Source organism: Cetorhinus maximus, unplaced genomic scaffold (genome assembly GCF_964194155.1).
Source record: "Cetorhinus maximus unplaced genomic scaffold, sCetMax3.hap1.1 HAP1_SCAFFOLD_184, whole genome shotgun sequence".
Lineage (NCBI taxonomy): Eukaryota > Metazoa > Chordata > Chondrichthyes > Lamniformes > Cetorhinidae > Cetorhinus > Cetorhinus maximus.
In genome coordinates, this window is record NW_027596165.1 from 38101 (window position 1) to 65295 (window position 27195).

At 43.9% G+C, this 27195-nt stretch overlaps 1 protein-coding gene across 2 annotated transcripts; it reads right to left on the reverse strand.

Moving 5' to 3' along the window:
* Positions 1–417: 417 nt before the first annotated feature.
* Positions 418–25015, reverse strand: fktn (fukutin). 2 transcript variants are annotated; one of them, XM_078534982.1, is made up of 9 exons: positions 24870–25015; positions 22676–22735; positions 20507–20623; positions 19062–19339; positions 17127–17259; positions 15909–16038; positions 9552–9685; positions 7866–7990; positions 418–1053 (listed from the first exon to the last, which is right to left on the reverse strand). In XM_078534982.1, exons 1-9 carry the CDS (start codon positions 24972–24974, stop codon positions 840–842), a joined length of 1296 nt encoding a protein of 431 aa, XP_078391108.1. In that variant the 5' UTR covers positions 24975–25015; the 3' UTR covers positions 418–839. The 2 variants fall into 2 exon arrangements, with proteins under 2 accessions (XP_078391108.1, XP_078391107.1); XM_078534981.1 differs by having other exon boundaries at positions 20507–20704.
* Positions 25016–27195: the final 2180 nt, after the last annotated feature.

The following is a 27195-nucleotide window of genomic DNA, read 5'->3' on the forward strand; positions in this document are numbered from 1 at the left end:
TCAGCCTCTCAGCGCCTTGCACTCAACGCCTCACACTCAGCGTCTCAGCGCCTCGCACTCAGCGTCTCAGCGCCTCGCACTCAGCGTCTCAGCGCCTCGCACTCAGCGTCTCAGCGCCTCGCACTCAGCGTCTCAGCGCCTCGCACTCAGCGTCTCAGCGCCTCGCACTCAGTCTCTCAGCGCTTTGCACTCAGCCTCTCAGGGCCTCGCACTCAGCGCCTCGCACTCAGCGTCTCAGCGCCTTGCACTCAGCGTCTCAGCGCCTTGCACTCAGTCTCAGCACCTTGTACTCAGCGCATTTCACTCAGCGCCTCAGCGCCTCGCACTCAGCGCCTGTATCCAGGAGTTGCCTGTGTAGTTTCCAAAACCTATCTGCTAATTTAAACTGTAGAATTTTGTTCATGAATAAATATATAATTTTAAATATTAATAAGTTAACATTTTAATCTGAAGTAAAAAAGCATTCAGTAGCACAACATTTACAAAATAGTTCCAATCCACAACTTTCACCGGCAGAATTTTATTCTAAACATGAAATTTAAGGCTTGATTAATGTAGTTTCTAAATGTCCGGTCCGTTTGGGGAAATTCAGTCTGCAAACTGCTTTTCTTTGTCATAAGAGGCTTACTTTACAAATCGGAGGGAAACCTTTACCACTATTAATGCCAATAGACAGCCTTCACCTGATCAGCTCCAGGTGCTGTGTTTAGTAATCCTCTCAGCGGAGAGAACCAAACATTAAAGTCGCCCTTTTCCACGTAGTTCTGGTTCATTTGTTGCATCAATGCTCCTCTTTTATCCCATACCCAACCCCACCCCCAATTTAGTTTCAGCCATGCTCAGTGTATCTGGATGACTTCATCCCAGTCTCCGATAGGCCAAATGCCATTTTCTTGCACATTTGCTGGTGAACTTTTCCAATCCCAACTGGTTACAGGGATTTCCCAGTTCTTGCCATAGTTTGCTTCCACATACGGGAGTGTTTTGCAGGGGACACGTACTTTCAGTTCCAGAAATTCAGTCCAGCACAAGGTAAATTTAGGAAATATGTATCTGCAAAAACAATTTGGTAAGAAAATAAGAATCCAGATTAAGCAAACGTAGTATTGGCAGTAGGATACTTGTACAAAACTATAAAATCAATGCAGACGCAGACAGGGTGATCACTTTGCAAAACACCTCCATTCAGTCTGCAAGCATGATCCCGAGCTTCCAGTCACCTATCATTTTAATTCTCCACAACAAAAACAGAATTACCTGGAAAAACTCAGCAGGTCTGGCAGCATCGGTGGAGAAGAAAAGAGTCGACGTTGAAGGGTCATGTTGGACTCGAAACGTCAACTCTTTTCTTCTCCACCGATGCTGCCAGACCTGCTGAGTTTTTCCAGGTAATTCTGTTTTTGCTTTGGATTTCCAGCATCCGCAGTTGTTTTTATTTTTATTCTCCACCTTGCTCCCACTCTGACGTTTCTGTCCATGGTCAATTAAACTCAATGAAAACTTGAGGAACAGCACTTCATCTTTTGACTGGGTACTTTACAGGCTTCTGGAGCCAACATTGAGTTCAACAGTTTTAGATTGGAATCTCTGCTCCCATTTTGTTTTGTTTCTTTGCTGGTTTGTTTTTTCTCTCTAATTTCGTTTACTTTACTTTGGATGGCAGCTATTCAGGATCCTGATATTCACACCTCCCCTAGACACACTAAGATAAAAGCAAAATACTGCGGATGCTGGAAATCTAGAACAAAAACAAAAATACCTGGAAAAACTCAGCAGGTCTGACAGCATCTGCGGAGAGGAACACAGTTAACGTTTTAAGTCTGAATGACTCTTCATCAGAGCTAAGGAAAAATAGAAAAGAGGTGAAATATAAGCTGGTTTAAGGGGGGGGCGGTGGGACAGGTAGAGCTGGATAGAGGCCAGTGATAGGTGGAGATTGTCAAAAGATGTCATAGACAAAAGGACAAAGAGGTGTTGACGGTGGTGATATTATCTAAGGAATGTGCTAATTAAGGGTAGAAAGCAGGACGAGCAAGGTACAGATAGCCCTAGTGGGGGTGGGGTGGGGGGAAGGGATTGAAATAGGGGTAAAAGGTAGAGATAAAACAATGGATGGAAATACATTTTAAAATAATGGAAATAGGTGGGAAAAGAAAAATATATATAAAATTGGAAAAAGGGGGATCGGAAAGGGGGTGGGGAAGGAGGAGAGAGTTCATGATCTAAAGTTGTTGAACTCAATATTCAGTCTGGAAGGCTGTAAAGTGCGTAGTCAGAAGATGAGGAGCTGTTCCTCCTGTTTGCGTTGAGCTTCACTGGAACAATGCAGCAGGCCAAGGACGGACATATGGGCATGAGAGCAGGGTGGAGTGTTGAAATGGCAAGCGACAGGGAGGTCTGGGTCATGCCTGCGGACAGACCGAAGGTAAAAAAAAACACCTTTGGTCTGTCCTCTTTTCTATTTTTCCTTAGTTCTGATGAAGAGTCATACGGACTCGAAACGTTAACTGTGTTCCTCTCCGCAGATGCTGCCAGACCTGCTGAGTTTTTCCAGGTATTTTTGTTTTTGTTCCCCTAGACACACCTTTTGTTTCTTTATTTGTCCCATTCCCACTCCCTTTGGCCTTGCACCGTCATCCCTTTTGTCATTTAATGTCATAGACATGAAACATTAACTCGGTTTCTCTCTCCAAAGATGCTGACGGACCTGCTGAGTATTTCCATCATTTCCTGTTATTATTTCATATTTCCAGCATCTGCAGTACTTTGTGTTGTTTTGAGGTATAAATCAACATTTGGTTTCCCTAATTTTTAAAAATAATTTTCTCATTTATGAAAAAAATAATGCAATACTCTAATAACACTCACTGATCTTTGTGAATCAACCATTTTGACTTGACCCCGCACAGTAACCAGTTATTTTGCAACTTCCTCCAGCCCTACAACTAAAAAGGTCTAAAGACCTACTCTGAGTACCCCATGTTCCTCTAATTCTTGCACATCCCTGATTTCCTTTCTTTCCAAAGCTCTATAATTCCCTCCCTAAACCTCTATGCCTCTTTTTCCATCTTTAAGAGGCTCCTTAAAACCTGCTTCTTTGACCAAGCTTCTGGTCACCTGTCCTAATATCTCCTTGCGCAGCCTGGTGTCAAATTTTGTTTGATAACCCTCCTGTGAAGCAACTTAGGATGTCTGACTACCTTAAAAGGCGCTTTAGTTGCTGATATGAACCGCTCTATTAGACCATCTGGCAAGCTCTCCCTCTCTGATTCCAGGGCACAGTCAGAGATGGTTCAACCAGTAGCCGTGCTGGTCTCAAACTGAGGAAATCCGGACAGAGTTGCTGCTCATGCTGAGGTTATAAAAACTGACGTGGCCAGGACTGAATATTTAGCTAGGTGTGAGTAGTACTTATGCTTTACACATTGAGCCAAACATTTCAGATGCCTGAAGCTGGACGAGCAAAATAACAAACGAGGGGGAATACCACCTATTGAAATATGAGGAGGAACAAGCCTTTCGTGATGCTTGGTCTTTGTTACAAAAAAAAATCTGGGGCGGAATTTTACGCTGATGGGATTTTACAGTCCCACCGAAGTCAATGGACTTATGAACAGCTCTCCACATTTTACAGCCCCACCCCCGCTGCAACGAGGCTGTAAAATTCCAGAATCACACAGTGCAGAAGAGGCCCTTCGGCCCATCGAGTCTGCACTGTCCCTGAAGTTCATGGGAATGATTCAAAATGTGAATTATTTAAGTTAACAGCAGTTTTAAAATAAATCAAACAGTAAAACACAATGGGCAGAATTTTCCGTTTGTCGGGCGGGCGGGCCTGACACAATCGCTAGGGGGCACGGAGCCGATCGCCACCAGCGATCGGGCCCGCCCAGTATGATGTCCGCCGAAAAGTGCTACGCGCTCCCTGTGCGGGCGGGGGGAATCCCTAAAATCGAGAACGTGCTCTTTCGCGCATGTGCACGAAAGAGCGCACTCATCTCCCTGAGGCTAGGTGCAGCCTCAGGGAGATCGCCTCAACTGTTAAAAATATTAAAAATAGAGAAAAGAAAAATCCCTTACATTCCACTCTGCCCAATATTTTGCTAACCAACAGGCAGCTTATGGAAAAGTAGGATTCAGTGCTATCTCGCAAGGGGAGAAGCTGCTTAAGCTCCAATAAAATGAAGCAAAAAACAATCTGCAACAGAGATTGTTCTATGGAATAGACGTAAGATAGTGCGAACATCAGAGCACTTCTATGATCTGGAGACTGCTTTTACAAACAAGCAATGGATACACATCATGAGGAAGAGAAAGTCACCCCCATATTCGTAATGACTCGAAGTCAGCTTTTAATAATTTAAAATGTCCTGTTTCAGGTTTTTAACATAAAAACAAAAAGGGGGGTAAGTTGGAAAACGAAATTATTATTAGCTCATAAGGCAGAGAATTTTTTTAAAAATGGTACAGTTAAGCTAAATGGCAGTTTGCAGAGAGGCGGAGAAATAGTGGTATCATCACTGGACTAAAACTCCACAGGCCCGGGGTAATGCTCTGGGGGCCCGGGTTCAAATCTCACCATGGCAGATGGGGGAATTTGAATTCAATAAAAATCTGGAATTAAAAAGTCTGATGATGACCATGAAACCATTGCCGATTGTTGTAAAAATCCATCTGATTCACTATGTCCTTTAGGGAAGGAAATCTGCCATTCTTACCCGCTCTGGCCTACATGTGACACCAGACCCACAGCAATGTGGTTGACTCTTAAAAACGCCCTCTGAGCAATGGCAGTTGGGGATGGGCAATAAATGCCGGCCAAGCCATCGACGCCCACATCCCATGAACGAATAAAAAAAAAAATTGTAATAATGACACCATCTTTATGAGGCACATTATCAGGCTCGCACTTAACCCTTGGATTTTTTTCTTTTTAAATAAGCGATACCCAGGTATGTGACCTGAGTCAGTCTTTGATTCCTTTAGTAGTCAGTGGTAGGGCCCTGCTGTTCTTGCTCCACACCCAACTCAGAATGCATCATGAAGAAAACAGTCTACACCAGAGTACTTAAAAATGTTATCCTGATACCCTTAAAAAAATCCAAATTGCACAGCCTGCTGACAAAATTTTTAGCTCGGCGGACGTGCGCACGCCTGACCGCTCGAGCATAAAATGACGCATGTTGACATCAGGCAAGCGTCCCAACATCAACACGCAGTTGCGTGATATTTCGTTCGGTAGGCGCACGCCAGAGTCGGCAGCGCACCCAACAACAATTAAAAGACCTGTTAAGGCCATTAACAAGGTTATTAAATTAAATTTTTCGCTGCCCATCCAACCTTACGGTTGGCGGGTAGGCAAAAAGGCCAAGTGGTCTTAGCACTTTTTTGGAAACCTCATCCATGGGCAGGATGAGGTTTCCTAAAGCAAATAAAAATAAAATAAAAACTTTAAAGTTTGATTAATAACATGTCCCTGCTCGTGTGACAGGATCATAAGGGGGCATGTTTTTCATATTATTTATTTATTTTTTTGAAATGCTTCATCTTCCTGAGGCAGCTGTGCCTCTTAGGGAGATTATGAAGTTCGCACTCGTTCGCATGCACGAAGTTCACACTCACCCCACTCCCCCACGTCCACAAAGGCAGCACTGAGAGCTGCCACTCGCGTTTCATGCTGGGCGGGCCCTACATGGTCTGCCAGCGTGAAATTGTCTTACGGCCCAGATCGCGGGTGGTGGCCGGCTTCCCGACCACCCCCACCGACAAGGGCAAGATTCTGCCTATATTTCTGTTCCTGCTGTAAGTCAGGATGAGACATGCATGTAGAGAATGAGTGATATCTGTACAGCACAGCATGTACAGTGTGCAACATACATGCTGCCATTACAGATGCAATATGTATGCATCTTCTGTCCTTACTTTTGGTAAACTGTGAAGTCAAAAGCAATGGTTAGTAGACATTATTTTGCATTGTATATATCATCTTACAGCAAGTTACTAACTGTTTAGAAATTGCTTTCAGCAGAGAACCAAGAGCAGTGTTTCCTCTAAGGTGCATGCCCGCGCAGCTAGGCAACAGTCCATCAAGTGCCATGCACTTACAGCCGCACACAGCCTGATAGTTAATTGATGTTTACTGCCACTCCAGCCCACAGGCAAAGAACTGGTAGACACCTCGACGACAGGAAATTAATGGACAAGAGCCAAGCCTGACATGATTAATCAGGTGGAATTAACAGCTGAAATTCACTCGTGTTAGTTCCTGGAGCCCAAACCTATCACTCAGCCTGGCCAATGCACACCAGCTGATTCCTTGAAAGTAAACAGCAAGCAGACATCCTCCCAAAGTCTTCAGTTCCCAGTTGGGGGAGAGAAGCACGAGTGGAAATGTTGGAGAGGGAGGTGGCGAGCAGGGAGGTCGGCAGAGGGAAGCGGTAAGCATGGATGTTGGAGAGGGAGGCAATGAGTGGGAAGGTCGGAGGAGGGAAACAGTCAGCAGGAGGGTCGGTGAGTCAAGAGGGTCAGAGAGGGAAGGGGTGAGCGGGTGAGGGAGGCAGTGAGTAGAAGAGCTGGTGAGTCACAGAGGCGGTGTGCTGGAGGCGAGAAGCGGTGAACAGGAGGTAAATTGAAAGAGTTAGTAAGTTATTAAGAGTTACTGAATCATTAAGAGTTAGCAACAGGATTTTTGGGCCAGTTAATACCACTTATCTAGTCATTCTGCTGCAGCTGGTTTTGTAGAATTATTAAAGGAAGATTAATCCCAAAGACATTCAACACATTAAAAACACAAAGACATTTCTCAAGAGTTTGTGAAAAGTTTTAGATTCCTAGTCCAGATTTCCAAACAATAACACAAAGGTTCTTGTGAGGTTGTTTCACGGGACATTTTAAACCATGCATACTTCCCAAATGCTCAATCGCCCCAATTCACTTCTGTATGCATTGTGAGAGACAGTTACTTTAAAAATGGGGAACTGGTTTATTACTACATAATTCATAGATTTTTAATCTAAAAAATCTGTAGGTGGAATAAATGCCACTACTTCCCCAAAAACTACCACTACAGTCACTCTCCCTCCTGCAATTTCATTCTCTCATCACTACAATGCTCTCTTCCCCAGTTCCCAGATGTAATCCCACCCCCGCTTCAATATTCACTTGACTGACATGGACACTCTCTCTCTGACTTTCACCCTCCAGTTCACAAGAACCAACCTCTCCAAATTCATAGAGACTCTTTGCCTCTGCCTGATTATGTTTGTTGATGTGAAGACGTGAATAAGCTGTTTTCTTCACTATTCATAGTGGTTTTAAGTAAAGAAAACTCTCAATAAGCTGAAAAAATAAAAGTTGCCTTTTCCACATTTTCTATCAATTCAAAAGGTGAGCCTCCTCAGCTCTTTCTATTTTGAGTTTGTCAAATTGAAACAAAAGATCCTAGTCGTTAGCCACAGCTACCAATTTCTTCTGTCAAATGACTAAAGTACAAGCTACAATATAAAAACTAACACACATCTCTCTCATGTATAGTGGTGTAGCGGTTATGGTACTGAACTTCAAAGCTAGAGGTCATGAATTCAAACGGTCCCATGGTAAGTGTAAAATTGAACTCAGTAAATCTAGTAATTTGCGAACCAGCATGTTACTGTGTCAGTGGCTAGGGGTGGTATTCATTCATCTTCCATACCTATGGTAACTATCTGGTAAATATATATTATATATAGGTTTTTTGTTTCCCCTGGTGGTGTACATCCACACATTTTCTTAATATTGGTGCACCTATAATTAATTCCTCGCACGGATGGAAAAAAATAGAGGGAACATTGACTGCATGTTGAAGTAAATAAATGTTAGCAACATACTTGAATTTTTTGCCAGTTTTGGCCTGGGTTCCTCCATTCCACATGTAATCATCCTCTTCATAGAAGAAGAAGATATCCAGTTTCACATCTGCTGCCTGAAAGGAAAGCTCCAGACTGTCCTCTTCCTGAAACAAAACACAGAATATAAAAAAGTCGGACTGAGTTAATTTTAGATTCCCTAACGTTTTGGTGAGATCAGGGTTAAATAAAGTTCTGCTTTGCTTTAATTAATGGGAGGTACTGTCGTCTGATCCGAGCCCAGTTGAAACAGGTTCTGATTAGAATCCAAACTTTTTTTCTGGATTTACTGAAGTGGTCAATTTGACCCAAATTGCCTGCACACCCAGAAAGGAAAAGAAACTTTTCCACTGGAAACAAACTCTGAGGCTGGGATTTTGCAGCCCCGCTGCCAGTGGGGCTGATGGCGGGGGCGCGGCAGACCAGACAAAAGTCCACTGACTTTCGACGGGACCGGAAGATCCTGGTGACAGGCGGGGCAGAAAAATCCTGGTCTGAAATACCAGCAGAATAAAGCAATTGGGTAAAATGAAAAAGAAGAGTTATTTACCCTTTTATTGCCAACAGTGAACTTTTAGTTCTTACTGAAACTTGGGCCAGGATTTTCCAGCAGCACCACCATCGATGCCCCCCGCCTCACGTGGTGTGCCCCTTATGGCGATGCAGCAAGCCATTCAAATCCCCATTGACTTCAGCGGGACTGGAAGAGCCCACCGGCGGGAGGGGCTGGAAACTTCTGCCCTTCTTGTTTATGCAGTGCTGCTCCAGAGGGCTTTTCTCCCCTCTTGAGAGTTTTATGAGCATGTGGTCATTTTCCTCAGCTGACCGCCACAGCATCTGGGCAGCAAAGCATCTCCCCCTAATCCCAGCAAAAAGGGGGAGATCCTCTCATCGGCAAAAAAAAATAAACTTTGCCTCAAACAGCATCTTTAACGCATACCACTGAAAGTTTCAACTGCTGACATTATTGGAATACATTTTTTATTCACTGTTCCTGCTGCCTCATTATTATTTTATACAATATAGGCTTATGTAACATGTTCCAGAAGGGTGAAACCTTAAAACTCTGATGATGCATCCCTCTCTTGTGCTCAATCAACCATACAGCGCATCAACAGGAGCTAAAACTTTACAGCCCAGTGGAATAGCCTAAATGCTGGGTTTACAACAGAATTCGAGCACCAGGGTTCATAGAATGGGCAGGTCTGTATGGAGAAACTTCTTGGAAGCATGTCGAACATGCCACTTCATTTTTTTTTCCAGGATTATATTACTATAATGTACCTGTGGTATTTTTAAGCCGTACTTATTGGTGTATATGAGGAAACAACCTGACCATTGAAGACTTGGCTGGTTTTATAGTAGTTGCCATTTGTTGGTTTATAGCTTTATAAGCAACCGGATTGTTTTAACGTAGCATTTTCCTACTTGTATAATGATTGGAAGAATTGAGCTAATTGCTACTGCTCATTTAACAGGATTTGTGACTGTCTTAGTAATCAATTTTAAATAATACTTGAGCTAATAATGTGGTTTTTGTCTTCAGAAACTCTCGATTGAAACCGATTCTAATAGATGTAAAGCACTTAACTATTGACAAAAAATGTTAAATTATCTAAGAAATATATGATTCATGATGTGACGTAGCAAATCATGCAGTGGACTCACTTTACCAAACTTATGTTTCAGTGGAAGTCCTGCCCTCTGGAACGCTGTGATAATGTCAGCCTTATAATCCTTTATCAATATTCCTAAATCCACATCTTTACTGTATGGGATGATATTACATTGTCTGAACCACCCTAGAAAAATCAGAAATAAAAATTTAGGGCAGCATTGATCATTGTCGGCTTCCACTACTCAAGTCCAAAATATCAAACAATTTGTAACAATGTCAAAAGGCCACGTTTGGACTTCATGTCACTTGCAGCAGCTTGTTTTATTTCTGAGTCCAACATCACTTTCCCAAAGCTTGTTCGGCTGCAATGATCAAAACGTCACTTTGTTTCTGAAAGGGGAAATAATAATAACCTCACAATTTCACCTACCATAATAACGTTGAAAAGTCCAAACAGATCCCCAGTTCCACTGGAAGTGCTGTCTGGAAATTAGCAACGTAATTTCCTCTTTTCTAATCTCTTTCCATTCTTCTGAACTCCCCTTCTCTTCAATGCCTTTTCGTCTTCTGCCTGCCAATATTCCCTTTTGTAGTCTTATCCTTTTTCCTTCCATCCCAAAGATTCTACCTGCTAAATCATGTTTTCTACACTCTCCTACATTAAAACAGTGACTGCACTTCAAAAGTACATCATGGGCTGTGAAGCGTTTTGGGGTGTCCTGCGGACATGAAAGGTGCTACAGAACTGAAAATATTTCTATTTGAAAAAAACACATGGGGGAGAATTTTCCCCATGTTGGGTGGGCCGTGCAGGAGCGGGCCTGATTGGTGCCCGCGATCGGGTCTGCACAGCCATTTTATACGGGTGGGCCAATTAAGGCCAGCCCAGCGCATTTCTCAACTCCCGAGGATAGCGGGACTGGATGGGCGGTGGTGGGCATGCATAGACCGCCGGGTCCAGTGGCGACCTGGCAGCCTGTTTAAATGAAGGCCTGGCAGCCTTAGCAAGGCTGCTCACAATGGCAGGGAGAAGAGCACAGCAGAGGACTACTGTGCATCACGCAAGTCCGGAGGGTGGGCCAGCGGGGCAGGCCAGGCTGGCTGGAGGGTGGGCCTGCGGGGCAGGCCAGGCTGGAGGGTAGGCCATCGGGGCAGGCCAGGCTGGAGGGTAGGCCATTGGGACAGGCCAGGCTGGAGGGTAGGCCAGCGGGGCAGTGTGCCCCTCGTTTCTCCAACGAGTGCCTAGATGCCCTCCTGGAAGAGGGGGAAGCACGGCGGGGGGACCTGATTCTGAGGGATGGGAGGTGGAGGCCTCCCCACCTGACCAAACGTGCGTGGGAGGAGGTGGCCGAGAGTGTGAGCTCCCATGATGTGGTGTGGCGCACATGGGTCCAGTGCCGTAAAAGATTCAATGACTTCCTGCACTCGGGAAGGGTGAGTACCATGTTGGCTGAGGTCACTTAATGCAGCTGTCACCCTTTCTCCCTAGCACCCCCCACTGACACTGACACCCAGAGTATAGAATGGGGGTGAAAGTCAAGGGTCTGCACCCAGGCAGAGAGCTGGAACTGGGAAACATGTCAAAGTCAAGGTGCTTACATGCTGGGAGGGGAGCTTCCAGGTGGCGGGGCACCAATCCATCTGCTGGTCTTTATGCTCCACGTGATTGTGTCTCCCTGCTTAGCAAAGTTACACCTTGTGGTGCCACATGTGAAGGAGGCAGCATTTGGGCAATGGGGGTGGGGTCAGCCCTGGCTTCTTGGTGCGAGCGTGTGGCAGCTGCTGGGTAACGAAGAACTGGAGTCCTGCAATGTCCCACTCTGGCTGGGCTGGCAGGGATGCGATGGGAATTCGGGTGCAGGCTGGACTAATCAATGCTCTTCTCCCCTTTACAGGAGAAGACTGCGCACAATGCTGCTGAATGAATGCGGACTGGAGGAGGGCAGGCCCAGTTGGCGATCCTGGCACCTTTTGAGCAGCAGGCCATGGATCTGGAGAGGCGCCATGCCCCCAGGTCCACTGCTGGCAGTGAGGCTGGGGTGCCACGGGGAGGTATGTTTGGTGAGCACTCAGGTCACCATGTGTGTCCCAGAAGCCACAGCACTGCTGAATGCTCAGTGTTTGAAGTTTGCAACATGGGTTGACCATTGATTATGAAAGGATGAGCGCATAATGATCTGGGGGACCTGCATGCAAACTGACATTGTCTGCACTGTAACTAATCAAATGTCCTTGTTCTTCCTTTCAGCATCACTGGAGCAGGGCCGGGAGGAGGAGGCAGAGGGGCCACCTCTCACCCCCGAGGGCCCAGAGGAAATCCACTCACCAGCGTCACAACATCTCTGCCAGGCAGGCACCAGCGCAGATACTAGCACGAGGGTGGGAATTAGATCTTCGGCTAATGTCCCAGGGCACGACGGTGAGGGCACTTCACACTCGCTTGAGGTGCAGGCAGAGACAGAGAGTGCCCAGGGCGCCGGCAGTTGGAGGACTGCTGGGGACCAGGTACATGGTGGCTGATAATGTGCCTCTGGAGTCGCCCATGAGGCAGCAAACGCTGGAAGTGCAGCAGGGCATGCGGGAGGATCTGGCAGATACATAAGGCTGTGTGTGGCATGGTGCCCATGCTGGAGGAGTCCACGTGGAGCATCACCGATGCATTGAGCCTCATAGCTGAGCACCCTGCTTCCTCCATGGAGAGAGTGGCGACTCTCGTGGAGATACTCCTCCAAGAGAACAATCAGGGCCTCCTGGGGTTGCGCTCGGACCTGCAAGCCCTCACAGCGGCATTGACCTCAGCTGGTAATTGCCCGTGTGGGAGATTGTTTGGGCACCAAGTATCCCAGCTCGGTGCTCATCCATCTACATTGAGCAGGGAGGTCCGAAGCTGCCTGTCGTCTCCGTGGGCTCCTCTCAGGGCGGTCCAGATGAGGGCAGCAGCTCCTCCGCCCCTCTGCCAGTGACCATGGCATCCGATGAGGCTGCGGCGACTGGGGAGATTCCAGCTGTGGAACTGGCCGCTCCCTCCAAGGTGGGAGCATCACAGGCTCCACGGGCCAGAGGCCGTCTGCCAAGATCATCGAGGCCAACAGGACAGCACAGTGAGCAGGCTGTCTCAGATGCCAGTGCCAGCGAGGGGACAAGCACATAGATGGAGCACCCGTGAGCGTAAATTTAAGGCACCTTAGGCACACCACGGGTTTCTCACTGGTGCTTTTATGGTGGCTCATAGTACTTTCTGGAAGACTTGATGTCCAACACCTTTTCTTTTGGTTTATGAAGTTACATTTGTTCCCTCAATAAATTCTAACATGTTGCCATGCCTCAGGGTGATTTCTTACTTCTGCAAGTGGACGGGAACCCATGATGTTATGAGTGAGTTGTTTGATATTGAGCTTTATTGACAAGGGCCTTAGTTAATGTTCCTATCCAGGCAGGTTTAGCACTCATGTATTGAGTATGGAGCCTGCAGCCCTGGTATGTGTTGAAGGTCCTTCTGTGTTGGGCTAGCTGAAGGTTCTTTGGATTAAAGCCTCCCGAGTATCTCTGCCTCCCTGGAGTATGCCCAGGTCAGCGTCTACCCCCTCAGCGTTCTCCTGTGCGTACTCATCTTCGGACTCACTGCCAGACTCATCGTGTGCATCTGGAGCAACTGCATCTATGTCTTCCTCGTCCACTGCGTCGCCCCTTTCCAGCACCAGATTGTGGAGAGCGCAGCATGCAACCAATATCAGCGGCACACAATCTGAGGCTTATTGGAGTGCACCCCTGAGCAGTCCAGGCATTGGAAGCGCATCTTGAAAAGACCGATGGTCCTCTCCACCACAGCCCTTGTGGAGGCATGGCTCTTATTGTACTGCTGCTCAGCCTCTGTTCTTGGATGGTGGAGAGGCATCATGAGCCACCTTCTGAGGGGATAGCCCTTGTCACCCAGCAGCCATCCATCCAGCCGGGCTGGAGCATTGAAGAGCCCCAGCACCTGGGAGTGTCTGAGTATGTAAGCGTCGTGGGAGCTGCCTGGTACCTTGCACAGACTTGCAGAATCTGCATCCTGTGATCACACACTTTCTGCATGTTCAAGGAGTGGAATCCTTCCTGTTGACAAAGGCACCAGGCTCGCCTGCTGGCACCTTGATGGCCACATGTGTGCAGTCTATAGCACCCTGGACGCGGGGGAAGCCAGCAATCGCTACGAAGCCTCTGGCTCGCTCTGTTTGTCTGGCCTCGTCCCAGCGGTAGTGGATGAAAGTCAATGCATGCCTGAACAGAGCGTCTGTCACTTGCTTGATACAAGTGGGGACAGCTGATTGGGAAACTCCGCAGGGAGCACCCACCGAGCCCTGGAAAGAGCCGGAGGCATAGAAGTTGGGGGCAGCTGTGACCTTTAGAGCCACTGGCATGGGGTGTCCACTCACACAGTTTGCAGAGGTTTCATGGCCTATCATCTGACAAATGGAGGTACTGTCTCCCTTGAGAGACGTAGCCTCCTTCAGCACTGCACCTCAGTTGAGGTAGCTGCTTCGCCGCCTGTATACCCTGGCAGCAGGATAGTGGTGTCTTCTGCGGCCCCTTCTGCCTTGGACTTCCTGTTGGCCCTGCGCTCCTTGTGCCTGCGCCTCTCCTCCCAAAGGTGGCTCCCCTGGAGGCTGAATGTGGACTCCTGGCTTCCTCCCCCTTCTGGCCCTCCCTTCCTCCTCAGAGGAGGTGCCTCCAGTGGAGATCACGACTCCCATTCCCAGGCTAAGGGAAGGTTTCCTGAAAGCTACAGGCCCCAAAAATGATCTTTGCTGTAGAGTCCTGACCTCCTGTCCAAGCAGCTGGTATGAGTTTTGCAGTATTCCTGCTCACACAGTAACTTTCACACTTAAATGCCTGAAAGATAACATTTGCGACCCCACTCACCCCTCTTATCCCGCCTGTGGATGAGGTTTATACAAATGTCTCCTACCCGCCTGCCTGTTGCGCCCGTGCGACATCCTGAAGATCACACGGGCCCCGTAAAATAGCAGACAATTGCTGCCTCAAGGGCCTCAACTGGGTGATTAATTAATGGTGGGTGTGCATCTGAGAATGCCGCGCGGCCGCCCACCTAAATATCGCGATGGTGCGCGGTGACGTCAAGACATTTGCCTGACGTCACCGCGCGTCATTTTACGCGTCGGCGTGCGGGGCCCGCCACCACACGCCAACAGGAAAGTTCTGGCCATGGACTCGAAATGTTAACTCTGTTTCTCTCTCCACAGATGCTGCCAGACCTGCTGAGTTTTTCCAGCATTTTCTGTTTTTATTACAAAATCAGAATCATTCGACCCATGAAAACCCACTCTTTCAACAGGCTGTCTACACAGACTTCCAACTACTTAATCCTTGCACAAATATTCACTGGTCGTCAAAGGTCTTCAGGTAAAACTAATATTATTCTGTGCCCACATTCCTACCATTCAACTCTGCAGCCCCCCCACCCCAACCAACTGCAAAAAAGAAGCACCGTGAACTGGAACCACCAACCTTACTTGCTCTTCCGAACAGTAGTCAATATAAACTAAGCTAGAACAGGAGAGTTTCCTGGTCAGCCCATACTGCAGAAGGCAATGGTAAGCCACTGCAGTACTTTGCCAAGCATAATCATAGACCAATCAAATGGATGTCGATGGTTGCCATGGCCTCTTAGGGTATGGTTCCTTAAGTAGGAGGAAGGTCAACTCAGCCATATCCATTCTTGTTGGGCGTCTGCTCTACATTATCAATACTCAGTAGTGGTGGGGGTGGCGGGGTGGGGTCTTTGGAAGGGGGAGGAATTTTCTTCTAAATGCTAGACTAATCTTAATTGAGGCTGGTTACTTTTACATCTGTATCCTTTAGTTTGTCCTTGAAGTTTCAGTCAAATGTCCATACATTAAGATCATCTGTGCCTTGCAACATTTTAGCCTCTCTGGGACTCCATTCTTTTTCCTAATGTGGCCTTTGTGTTGAACTTTTATAAATCCGAAATGTATTAATTAATACTTTGCGGACAATTATTTAAGTTACCTGACATACACAATTTCGGTCCAGTTCATGGTTTAATGGTCATTCCCAAGGCTCCTCTATTCCACTGATTGCAGGTTAATTTCTTCTAAGATCTTTTAGCTTCTTTAATCTGCATCCATTTGTCCCCTTATGGTTGCAATTTCTACCCAAAATTATTACATTTATTTCATTACTGTAGACTATTCTAATCCTTCCATTCCACAAACCACAGGGGATTGCTTAACTTCTCAGATTGCTGGGAGTTTGAATACTCTCACATCTTCTCTAACCTTTCCTCCTTGTTTTAATTGAAATCATTAATTGAAATTGTACATTTCCAAAGAAAATCTCAGTGCATTTTCCGAAAGCTATTCCAAATTTTGCACATGGTACTTTACCTAGACACGTTCCACTGCTGAGCCAGAATGGCACGTCCTGTTGATTCAATATCTTTGCAGCCCGATGAAGCAAATCTTTTGCCTTTTTCTTAAATTCCATAGCATCTTGGGATGTGTCTTCAGGGTACACCTATAATTAAACAGTTGTGTATGGGATTTAAAGCAGAGTAATAGTGAACCACCCACTATAAATAGGTACACCCTTCTGAATGTAGCCAGCCTCGTTATGTGACTGTAGACAGTCCTGTTTAAATAACTTGTTGTTAAATATTAATTGTAATGTCTCCCACCCAAACAATGAATAGCAATGCCGTGGGCACAGTGATGAGTAAACTGACAAAAACATAATATTAAAGTTGTAATTAAGCTAGTGAATGAGGAATAAATATGAAGCCATTATACTGGTAACTTGGGCAACAAAAGACATACTGCTTAGGGAAACAAGACCAATATATTGTTCAGGTAATTAGGTGCAAACTTACAAAGCAAGCATACAGTTAGCAAATGACTATAAATGTGTTTGGTTTGTGTGATCTGTCGGACAGGATTTCCATTAAGGCATCTCAATGGGTTTGCTGTATTAATTTGGGTAAATGTAATGTAGCTCAGTACTTTTGACTTTTTGACCTCCATTTCCAAGTTAAGAACAGCTTGTGCGCTCCAAAGTTGTCTAATCTCAAAGTACTCAATCATTACTTTCCCCTAAAAGTTAATGATAAACTTTATAAAAGTTCAATTCAATACATGACAAAAGCTACTTAGATTTATGGTTCCAAGACCTGAATTAATTAAAAAACAACTTACTGGCCCTTATTTAAACTCTCTAGTCCAAACACTGAAAGTAACAAAAAAGTAATGATTTTTCTTCAATTTACGCAGGTTGATGTCTAGAATATGTTTTCTATTTCAAACTTTTTCCTCTTCCTTTTATTTCACTACTTATTTAGCTCAATAGTGAAAAATTGTGTTCAAAAATTGGCAAAGTGTATTAAGATCAAATCCAATCTCTTCTCCAGCCCCTGCCCGAATCTCAAATTGTGCATCCACTTCACCAAAATTGTGGAATATTTCAACATACATTAGAACGTTAGTTGCTAGATGTTAAATCTAAAAAAAAATGTTGATTCTATTCTTGTGTTTTAGCTTTTTATGGCAACAGGACTTGGCCATAATTATAACAATAATAATCGTTGGGAATTTATTAGCACATAGACTAACCTGATAAAACATTCTTGCTTCCTTGTATCTGCATTCAACAAACCTGGAATGAGAAACCTCTTCTAGAAAATTGGCTATTTCCTTAGGAACATGGATTTCTAGTCCATCAATTGAAGCCAGATGCAGCTCAGATCTGTAATAATAAATACAATGCTGGCAAAATAAGTGAGTGGATGCTTCTCTCTCCTCCCTGTTAGCAGCACTGTTTGAGGTTGAAATGCATAGTTAAGTAAGGTAAGAGACGATATTAAAGAACAGTAGCTTTGTCAGTCAAGGGCACATTATACAATTACATCCTCAGGCAATGCTAAGGTGTGACATGCTTGGTAATGGGATCTCCTTGGTTGATATTGCCCTGCATCACTAATCCAGTGTTTGGATTATAAAATGGCATTTATTAAAACAGAGGCTCCACACAGGACCCCTGCAAATACATTTCTTTTTTCCCTAAATTATTTTTGTGATAAAGTGCAGTTTCTCTGTGGAATCTCCAAGCCAAGGAAACCACTGAGTACATAACAGGCTGGTGGAACAGTTTTAATAGGTACTCTTTTGTTGACTGACAAAAGTTCAAGTTGCTGCAGATTTGTTGATCCCAAAACTTAATTTATTCCATTAACGTCTAAATTCTAGAATTTCTGATGAAGACATTTCAAGTAAACGTATTGTCATTAGTGTTAAATTAATGCTAACTGGGAGCATAGACTAAAGTCAAGCAAAGTAGAAGTGTTTTGAATACTGTGCATTGGAATGTAAGAAATAGGCGCAGACCATATGGCCCCACGAGCCTGCGCTGCCATTTTATAAGATCAGGGATGATCCTCGACCTCAACGCCACTTTCTCGAGTGATTCCCATATCTCTTGTTTCCTTGAGAGTCCAAATATCTATAGGTCTCAGCCTTGAATATACTTCAGGACTGAGCATCCACAACTCTCTGTGGTAGAAAACACCAAAGATTCACAAACTTCTGAAATTTCTCATCTCAGACCAAAATGGTCAAGTGCTTATCCTAAGACTACTCCCCGGGGTTCTGGACTCTCCAACCAGGGGAAATAGCCTCTCAGCATCTCTCTTGTCAACCCTTCTCAGAATCTTATGTGTATCTGAAAACCTCCAATCAAGGATAGTGGTTGAGAATGTTTAATGGAATAATGCTTGGCAATACACATGCAATCTCCATGATGCCACTTAAAAAACCTAAGTCCCATGTAGTAAATATACAATTTGACTTATTCAATCAACATAAATCAATAGTGCTGCTCGAGACGATGCATGAACAGTTTCTAACAAAAAATGAACACAGCTGAGTGGAAAAATCCATTTACAACCTCATGATTTCTCAGTCGCTTATTCGGTTAAATACAGTCACAAGGTTAAAAAAGACACAATGGGTCTGGGGAGGGGGGATTAAAGTCCAAGCGAAATGTGCATTTACATAAATATACAGTCCAAATAAGATGGAATAAATCATAAAAGCAAAATATTGCAGATGCTGTAAATCTGAAATAAAAGCAGAAATAAATCACTTGGAGTCATATCGCTATGTCATTTCATAGATGCTGAGTCCTGAAATAAAATTCTGAGGTGCTTGCTACTCCATCTTTAACCCATCTCTCTGCGTAATTAATCTAATTACCAATTCTTGGGACTTGGATAGATTTAACTCCCACTCTTCAAATTTTAATAGTGACCTGCACTTAGGTCCTATGGCCTTCAGCTCTCAGTGACAATTCAAAAAGCATTCCATTGGCTGTGAAGCAGTTTGGGATGTCCCGAGGTTCTGAAAGGCGCGAAAAAAACGCAAGCCCCTCTATTGGAAAAATAGAAAAGGATTGAGTGACTTCAGAGGTTACACTGAAGCCCTATCAACAGATCTTGACTTGGACCAGCAGCACATCTCTGGCAAGTCTCGGATCACCTAGTTTTCACTTACTTGTTGAAGGCTCCAGGGTAACGCCCAAATTGCAGCTTTCGGAAGTGCACAAATTTTTTGTCCGCATTTTGCTTGAGCCGCAGCTGCCCGTGCCATAGGAAGTTGCCGCTCCTTTCATAAAATACCACCAGGTGGATAGCGTGATTCTGTAGTTTAAAGATGTAGTGCAATGGAATTTCTGTACCAGAAAGACCATCCATTCCAGCCAGCCTTGGGTCTTTACCACTCAACTCCATCCACTGAAAACCCTCCTCTTCAGCTTCTTTCTTCAGGAACACCTTAGCGAATTTCAAAAATATTTATTTTTATACAAAATCAGTCCGTATTTTCAAACACCATTTGATCTGATATGGTTGAAACTGGTGCAAAAGGTTCCTCTTCATCCATTGAAGCGACTCGGCATCTTGCATTAGGATTAATGCTAAACAAATGACTTTGAAGGTGGCTTAACTCTAATGTGTAATGAGCTTTGTTATACAGAAGCAAATAAAAAGGTATAAATCAGACCAAAATAAATACCTGTCACCAGTGCATTTTTTTTCTGGAATCAACCTGCGAAATCATTTCAACACGTTGTTAAAATGAAGGAAAACATGTTTCCAAGCCACATGGTGCCCTTCTCACTGCAGTGGTCAAACATGTGGCTGCCAAGCGAACTGAGGCTTTTGGGCTGTGCTTAGTCCAGGCAACTAGCTCACTTCAGAGCAAGCAAGTATTCCCCTCCTTAAGTTTATTTCCTGAATGTTCAAAATCCTCAATTAGAAATTAAACATTTTTTTAAGCTTCTCAGCAGGCAGAATCTGAGGTGTAAATGGATGTTGAACTCTATAACACTTAATAGGTATTAAAGAATTACACACCTATTCTTCAATAAAAGGATTTATGATTTGGTTAATTTTAGTTCAGAGAACAACTTGGGCTTCAAACCCGAGGTCCCACCCTCATATTCTGCACAACAAAAAGCATAGCTTCCCTTGGGTTAGTTTTAAAAACCCAAAGTCATGTTAAAATTTTATTTATAAATATAATGTCCTATTGTTATAATTTAAACACAAAAGTATCTATCACATATGTATCATCAGATCATAAAGCAAGGAGTAAGAAAAAGCCATTTAGTCCTTTCCTTTTTTTAAAAAATGTATTCGTTCACAGGATGTGGACATCACTGGCTAAGCCAGCAGTTACTGCCCATCCCTAATTGCCCTTGAGAAGATGGTGATGAGCCACCTTGAACCACTGCAGTGCGTGTGGTGTAGATGCACCCACAGTGCTGTTAGGAAGGGAGTTTGAGGATTCTGACACAGCGACAGTGAAGGAACGGTGATATAGTTCCAAGTCAGCATGGTGTGTGGCACCATATAGCACCTCCTTATGCATCACCCGCTACTGAAATACAAGCTCTTTCTATTGGAAAAAAAGAAAAAAATTGAGGTATCGGCACTTACTTCATTTTTCCAAAATTTGTCCAATAGTGCAAATGTGGTGAAGTCCCTGGGTGCACACAGGTACTTGCAGGTCAGCTCACTGCCTGTACTTTCCTCATGGTGAATATTCTCATTCATCCGTCCCAAAACCAAAGGATCAATGAGGTATAAAGGAATGTTGTGGACCGATACCAAACCAAGAAACTTTTTGACCACTTTCTAGGAAAGAATACACATGCAACGTTAATAAAATTACAAAAAGCACTATCCACAGTTAGCAAAAGCACGCAATCCTTTGTACAATTCTGCAGCAAATCTAATGTGGCTTTCTACAGTCAAACAAATAATCTCCAGGTTTCTTAGAGCTCACTGGTGGTGGGATGGTGGGAAACTGTGGGCATTCAATTGAATCAAAGACCGAAAGTGAGACACTGAGGGCAGTGCATGGTGGTGCCAGTCTTGGTGTTAAAAGAGGCTGAGTAGGTGTCTAACGGGCACAGAGGCTCAGAGGACAGGCAGCAGTAGTTAAACATCAAATTTAATAGATATATTTATGTTGATATGTATTAATTTATAGATAGGAATCTTTCCTACCTTTGTTCGGGGAGGGGGTGTGTGTGTGTGTGTGTATGGTCTTACAGTCAAGGGAGACAGGTATTAGGGAGAGGAATAGAAAATGTCAATGGGATGGGTGGAGAGACAGGTGCAAAACATACAGTCTTCATACTGAAAACTTAATAACGGAATAGTCTACCATTTCTTTAGCAGAATTTAAGAACTAAGAGCAGCAGCAAACCCTACAGCCCCTTAAACCTGCTCCGCCATTCAAGAAAACAACGGCTGGCCCTCTGCATCAACTCCACTTTCTTGCTCTAGCCCAACAACCCTTGATTCCCTTAGTATCCAAAAATCTAAAACATATCAATTTTAAATAAATTCAATGACTGAGCATTCACAATCCTCTGGGGTAGAGGATTCTAAAGATTCACAAACCTGGGTGAAGATTTCTCTTCCTCTCAGCCCGAAATAGCTGAATCCTTACCCTCAGAGTGGATCTCCTTAGTTTCAACTCTCCAGCTAGGGGAGACAGCCTCTCAGTACCTACCCTGTAAACCCCACTCAGAATTCTATAGGGAGAATTTTTTCCCCGTCAGGCGGGCCGGTCGGGAGCGGGCACAGGCGGGCGTGGAGCCGATCGCCGCCCGCAATTGGCTGTGCGCCACCATTTTATGTGGGTGGGCCAATTAAGGCTCACACAGCATGATGCATGCCCGGTAACGCTCAGCGCTACCCGTGCAGGCGGGGGGTCGAGGGAGAGTCGAGGCCTGCGCTCTTTCGCGGATGCGTGCGAAAGAGTACAGAAATCTCCCTAAGGCAGCCCCATGCCTCAGGGAGATTAAGGACAGGCGTAAAGTTGTGAAGAAAAGAAAAAATAAAATTATTCCGACATGTCCCCTCATGTCATATGAGCTGGGACATGTTTATGAATTTTATTAAAATTTTTTATTTTAATTAATAAAACCTTCATGAAACCTCATCCCGCCCGTGGAGGAAGTTTCATGAAAAATGTGAAGGCCACCTGGGCTCTTCACCTGCCCGCCAACCTTAGGTTGGACAGACAGCCCTGACAATGACGTTAATTAATTTATTAATGGCCTTAACAGGCCTTTGACAGTTTGGCAGGCGCACCCGCCGAACGAAAGATCGAAATGACGCTTGGCGATGTTGGGACGCACGCCCGACCCTCACCGCACGTCATTTTACGTGTCGGCTTGCGGGGCCCGCGTTTCAATGCAATCACTGCTCATTCTTCTAAACTCAAAGGAACATTGGCCCATTCTCCTCAATCGCTCCTTATAGGTCAACCCTCACAACCCAGGGATTTGGAAGTGATGTTTGGAACAAAAATGGGTTATAAAAGTATCCTAGCCAATATTCTTACCTAATTGCACAAACAAATTCATTTCATTCCTGTCTGTAAGATCATGCTGTGCACAAAATGATGGCTATGCCTATATAAAACAGCAGTAACTATACTTGAAAGCCATTCATTGCCTATAAAATGTATTAGAACATCTCAGTGATGTGATAGGCACTGATATAACTGCAAGTTATTTCCTTAATCTCTCTGCCAGGACCTATTCAGAACCACAAAACAGAACAGCAGTGCAGTCTAAATGATATACATACCCAGTGCACACTGTCTTCCATGGAATAACTTCCTTTGAAACCAGAAATGTCTGCCCCATTCTAAAATAAACCAACACAACAAAATAACTTTTACAAGATTCCCTGTAAATCTTAATCTATGTGCATGACACTGTAGTACAACCTGTAAACTAAGATCCAACTAGGGATTCAGGAGGTTTTTGGAGCTTTACTAGTCTGGGGCTCTGTAGAACAGTGGGGTTCTGAACTAGCATTTTAAAAGGACTCATGGATATGAACAACATTTGACTTTCCTTGTTAAACCACATTAATGTTAAAGCAGCCTCTAGTGGCAGAAGGAGCTGCAGCAACTCATTACACTTCCCAATTTTACCTGTCCATCAGACTTGGGGGAACATTGTTTTTGCTTCCAGTCCTGCAGGTCAGGTGAACTTTTCAGTTTCTTTAAGAACTGTTTAGGACTGCCACAATAGGCACTCTATCTGTCACGATAAGCAGAATCTGCTAGACATTCAGAACATAAAAGGTGCAAAGTACCTCGTAAAAAAAACCAGTAATGAAAAAGAAAGTCATATGAGCAGGACATGAATCACAAATGCAGTTTTTAATCCTGCCAATTTTTAATGCCTCTCCAAGAAACATGCAACCCAAAAAGAAGGCAGGTGACCTCCCAGCCTGTAGCCGGTGAGAATCGATAGCAAGGATGCAAGACTGGCCCACAAATGACCTTCCTTGTGATCTCCCTTCGTGCAGGAGAAAGATGGTACCTGCTCACTGGAGCCCCACATTTAAACAGCTGAGATTAGACACTCTGAGAATGACCAACACAAAACCCCACACCATCACTCAATGATTGCAATATGCTGAAGCCAATGTGCAAATTTTTAAAAATTTCATGAGGTAGGCATTTAGGGTTCTAGCATATGTATTCACGAGATATTCCAATACTCAAATTGTTAAGAGATGTGATATTTAATTTTTTAAAAATAATGAAAAGCAGAGGGCTACCCCATTATCAAACCCTGTGTGCCAACCTATGGTCAGCCGATCTATTTCTTAAACAATGCATTTAATGGAGTGCATGTGATAGACTCAATTATATTCAACACTGTATTAATCGATTAAAAATATGAATTTTAAAAACCAATATCCTCAGGAGGAAGACATGGAATTTAAATAAGAAAATATACAGATGCATAAAGCTTTTCTTTTGAAAAATAGCAACACAGCTAAAATTGCTGCAGGTGTGGTATAGTTTGAACCATTCACCCCAGGCACCAGGTTCTATCCCTGATCCGTGCCTAGTCAGCTTAAACTCAGCTGGACAGCTGAGAGATGCTATGATTGGTCTAGTGTCCGAGGAAAGACTATTTAAATCCACCAGGTGCTGGCTGCTGTACCGCAGTTCTGTTGGCATTGTACATGTGGATGCTGAGTGAGATCAGATTCTACTCTGCTTTTTTTAAATCAGGATTTAGTGAATCGAAGCTGCATAGTAAAACAAAAAAAAAATGTACTTGTCATGACCATGAAAATTTCTTTTAATGAATAATAAAACACAGAATTCAAAGTCTATTCTGGGAAAGCAATGTTGCACTTGATCTGGAACTCCTGCCTTTTAGTGTATTTACTTTGACAGCACCTTCCAAACCTGTGACCTATACCACCTAGATGAGCAGCAGACACATGGGAATACCACTACCTCCAATTTTCCCTCCAAGTCACACATCATTCCCACTTTGAAATATATCGCTGCAGGATCAAAATTCTGGAGCAATGCCACACGGACTGCAATGTTTCAAGAAGGCAGCTCACCATCACTTTCTCAAGAGCAACTACGGATAAGCAATAATTTTTGGCCTTGCCAGGGGCACTCACATTACTAAACTGATAAATTTCAAAAAGCTCAATGTCATTCATAATGTGAGCAAATGTCCCGCCAGACACACTGAATATTGTCAATAAAATGTCAAATTATTTTTGCGAGCTGTAAATCTGACAGCATGACCACATTTTGATAGGTTTTATTTACAATGCATGAAAATAATTTTATTTACCAAATATGTAGAAAATATACAAAAACGGGGAATTGTACATTTTTCCTGCAGTATTAGAATTGGTCTCCCACTGCTTAAAAAATTGGTGTTTGCATTTTTCATATAATTTTAATAAGCTTTTATGTCATAAACGACTAAAATGTACATGCCATACTTGCCTTTGATGAAAAGTATTCTTTATAATAATACAGCTGAAACAACAGAAATATGGAACTTATTACAGTCAGGAGGATCAATATGATAGTCTTATTGATTCGAGGCATTGGTCATCACTCGTCTTGTCTTCCAATAACTGGAAAAGAATAAAACTCTTCATAGATGATGAGAGTTGCAAACACCGCTTCAATTGAATCAGACCATCCCAGTGCTGTCATATTGGACACTGAATACCCTTCTACAACAATTTGAATTTATATAGCACTTTGAACATAATAAAACATCCCAGGGTAATTCACTGAAGCATTAGAAAACAAAATTTGACATCTGACCGCATAAGGAGATAGGGCAGATGACCAAAAACCTTGGTCAAAGGGGCAGGTTTTAGACAGCATCTTAGAGGAGGAAAAGAGAAGAAGAGGTTTAGAGAGGGAATCCCAGAGTTTAGGGTCCAGGCAGCTGAAGGTACGACCACCAATGGTTAAACAATTAAAATCAGGGGATGCTCTAGAGGCCAGAATTAGAGGAGTGCATATATCTCAAAGAGTTGTGGGGCTGAGGAGATTACAGAGATAGGGAGAGGTGAGGGCATGGAGAGGGATGAGAATTTTAAAATCAAGGTATTGCCTAACTGAGAGCCCAATATAGATCAGCGAGCACAGGGGTAATGGCTGAACTGGATTGCGTGCAAGTTAGGATACAGGCAGCAGTTTTGGATTAACTCAATTGATGGAGGGCAGAATACAAGAGGCCAGCCAGATGTGCATTGGAATGGCTGAATCTAGAGATTACAAAGGGATGGATGAAGGTTTCAGCAGCAGATGAACTGAGACAGGGGTGGTGTCAGGCAATGTTATGGAGGTGGGAATAGGCAGTCATGGGGATGGTGCAGATATATGGTTGGAAACTCATGTCAGAGCAAATATGACAGCAAAATCACAAACAATTCTATGCTTTCATTAATTAAATGGAACAAACTAGAAACATAACTCTTGTAAGAATTGGATGTAAATCAATGTCATTGGGGTTTAACTTGGTCCCTATAAAATTCGATATCCAAATTTTTTTAATGTCGTGAACTTGGGTATATGGAGCATAATTTAAAAGCTTATAAATAACACAAAACTTGGAAATATTGCAAAGAGTGAGGGGGTCAGTAGCATACTTCAGGAAGACACAAACTGGTGTAATGGGCACATACATGACAGTTGAAATTTAACACAGAGAAGTGTGAAGAGATGCATTTTGGCAGGATGAATGAAGAGGCAATGTAAACGAAACGGTACTAACTTAAACGGATTGCAGGTAGAGAGAGCAAGCTGGGGGTGTATATACATAAATCTGACGGTGCCAGGACAAGTTGATAAGGTTGTTAAAAAAGCATGTGGCATTCTTGGCTTTATGGAGTGAAGCAGAATACTAAAGCTGAGAAGTTATTCGGCATCTATGGTCCTGTCTTTATAAATCACTGGTTGGGCCCCAGCTGGATTACTTTGCCCAATTCTAGGGACAACACTTTAGGAAGGATATCAGAGGCTGCAGAGGAGATTTGCTAGAAAGGGAGCAGGGATGAGAGACTTCAGTTAATGTGGAGAGACTGGAGAAGCTGGGATTGTTCTCCTTAGAACAGAGAAGGTTAAAGGAGATTTAATAAAGATGTTCAAAATTATGAAGGGTTTTGATAAAGTAAAGAGAAACTGTTTCCAATGGCAGGAGGGTTGGTAACTGGAGGATACAGGTTTAAGAGAATTGGAAAAAGAACCAGAGATGAGAAGAAATGTATTTACACAGCAAGTTGTTGTGATCTCGAACTCGCTGCCTGAAAGAGTCGTGGAAGCAGATTCAATACCAATTTTCAAAAGGGAATTGGATAAATACTTGAAAAGGAAACATTTCCAGGACTATGGGGAAAGAACAGAGGAACCTTTTTCTTTAATATAGGCACATATGACACCCAGAATTTCTGATGCATTTGGAACATGGAAGTAACAGTCTCTGTTGCTGAAAAGGTCGAAAAAACTTCTCATAGAATTAATCCTGGGATTTATATCCCAAAGAACAAAATAGTGCCAATCAATGCGTAGAAGTTAGTGGTTAGGTCACAGTAAGTACTGTGTACAGCTGTGCACTATGCCACACTAGCCGCCGCCCCATCCCCTCACACCTTAAAGGTATTATAGAATAGAAATTTACAGCAAAGCAGGAGACCATTTAGCCCATCGTGCTTCCTTTTGCAAAGAGTTGCACTTCGCCCCACACTGAGGGTGGAATTGTCCCAGATTTACACTAAGTGCGGTAGCGGGCAGGTAAAACATTTTACCTGCTGGC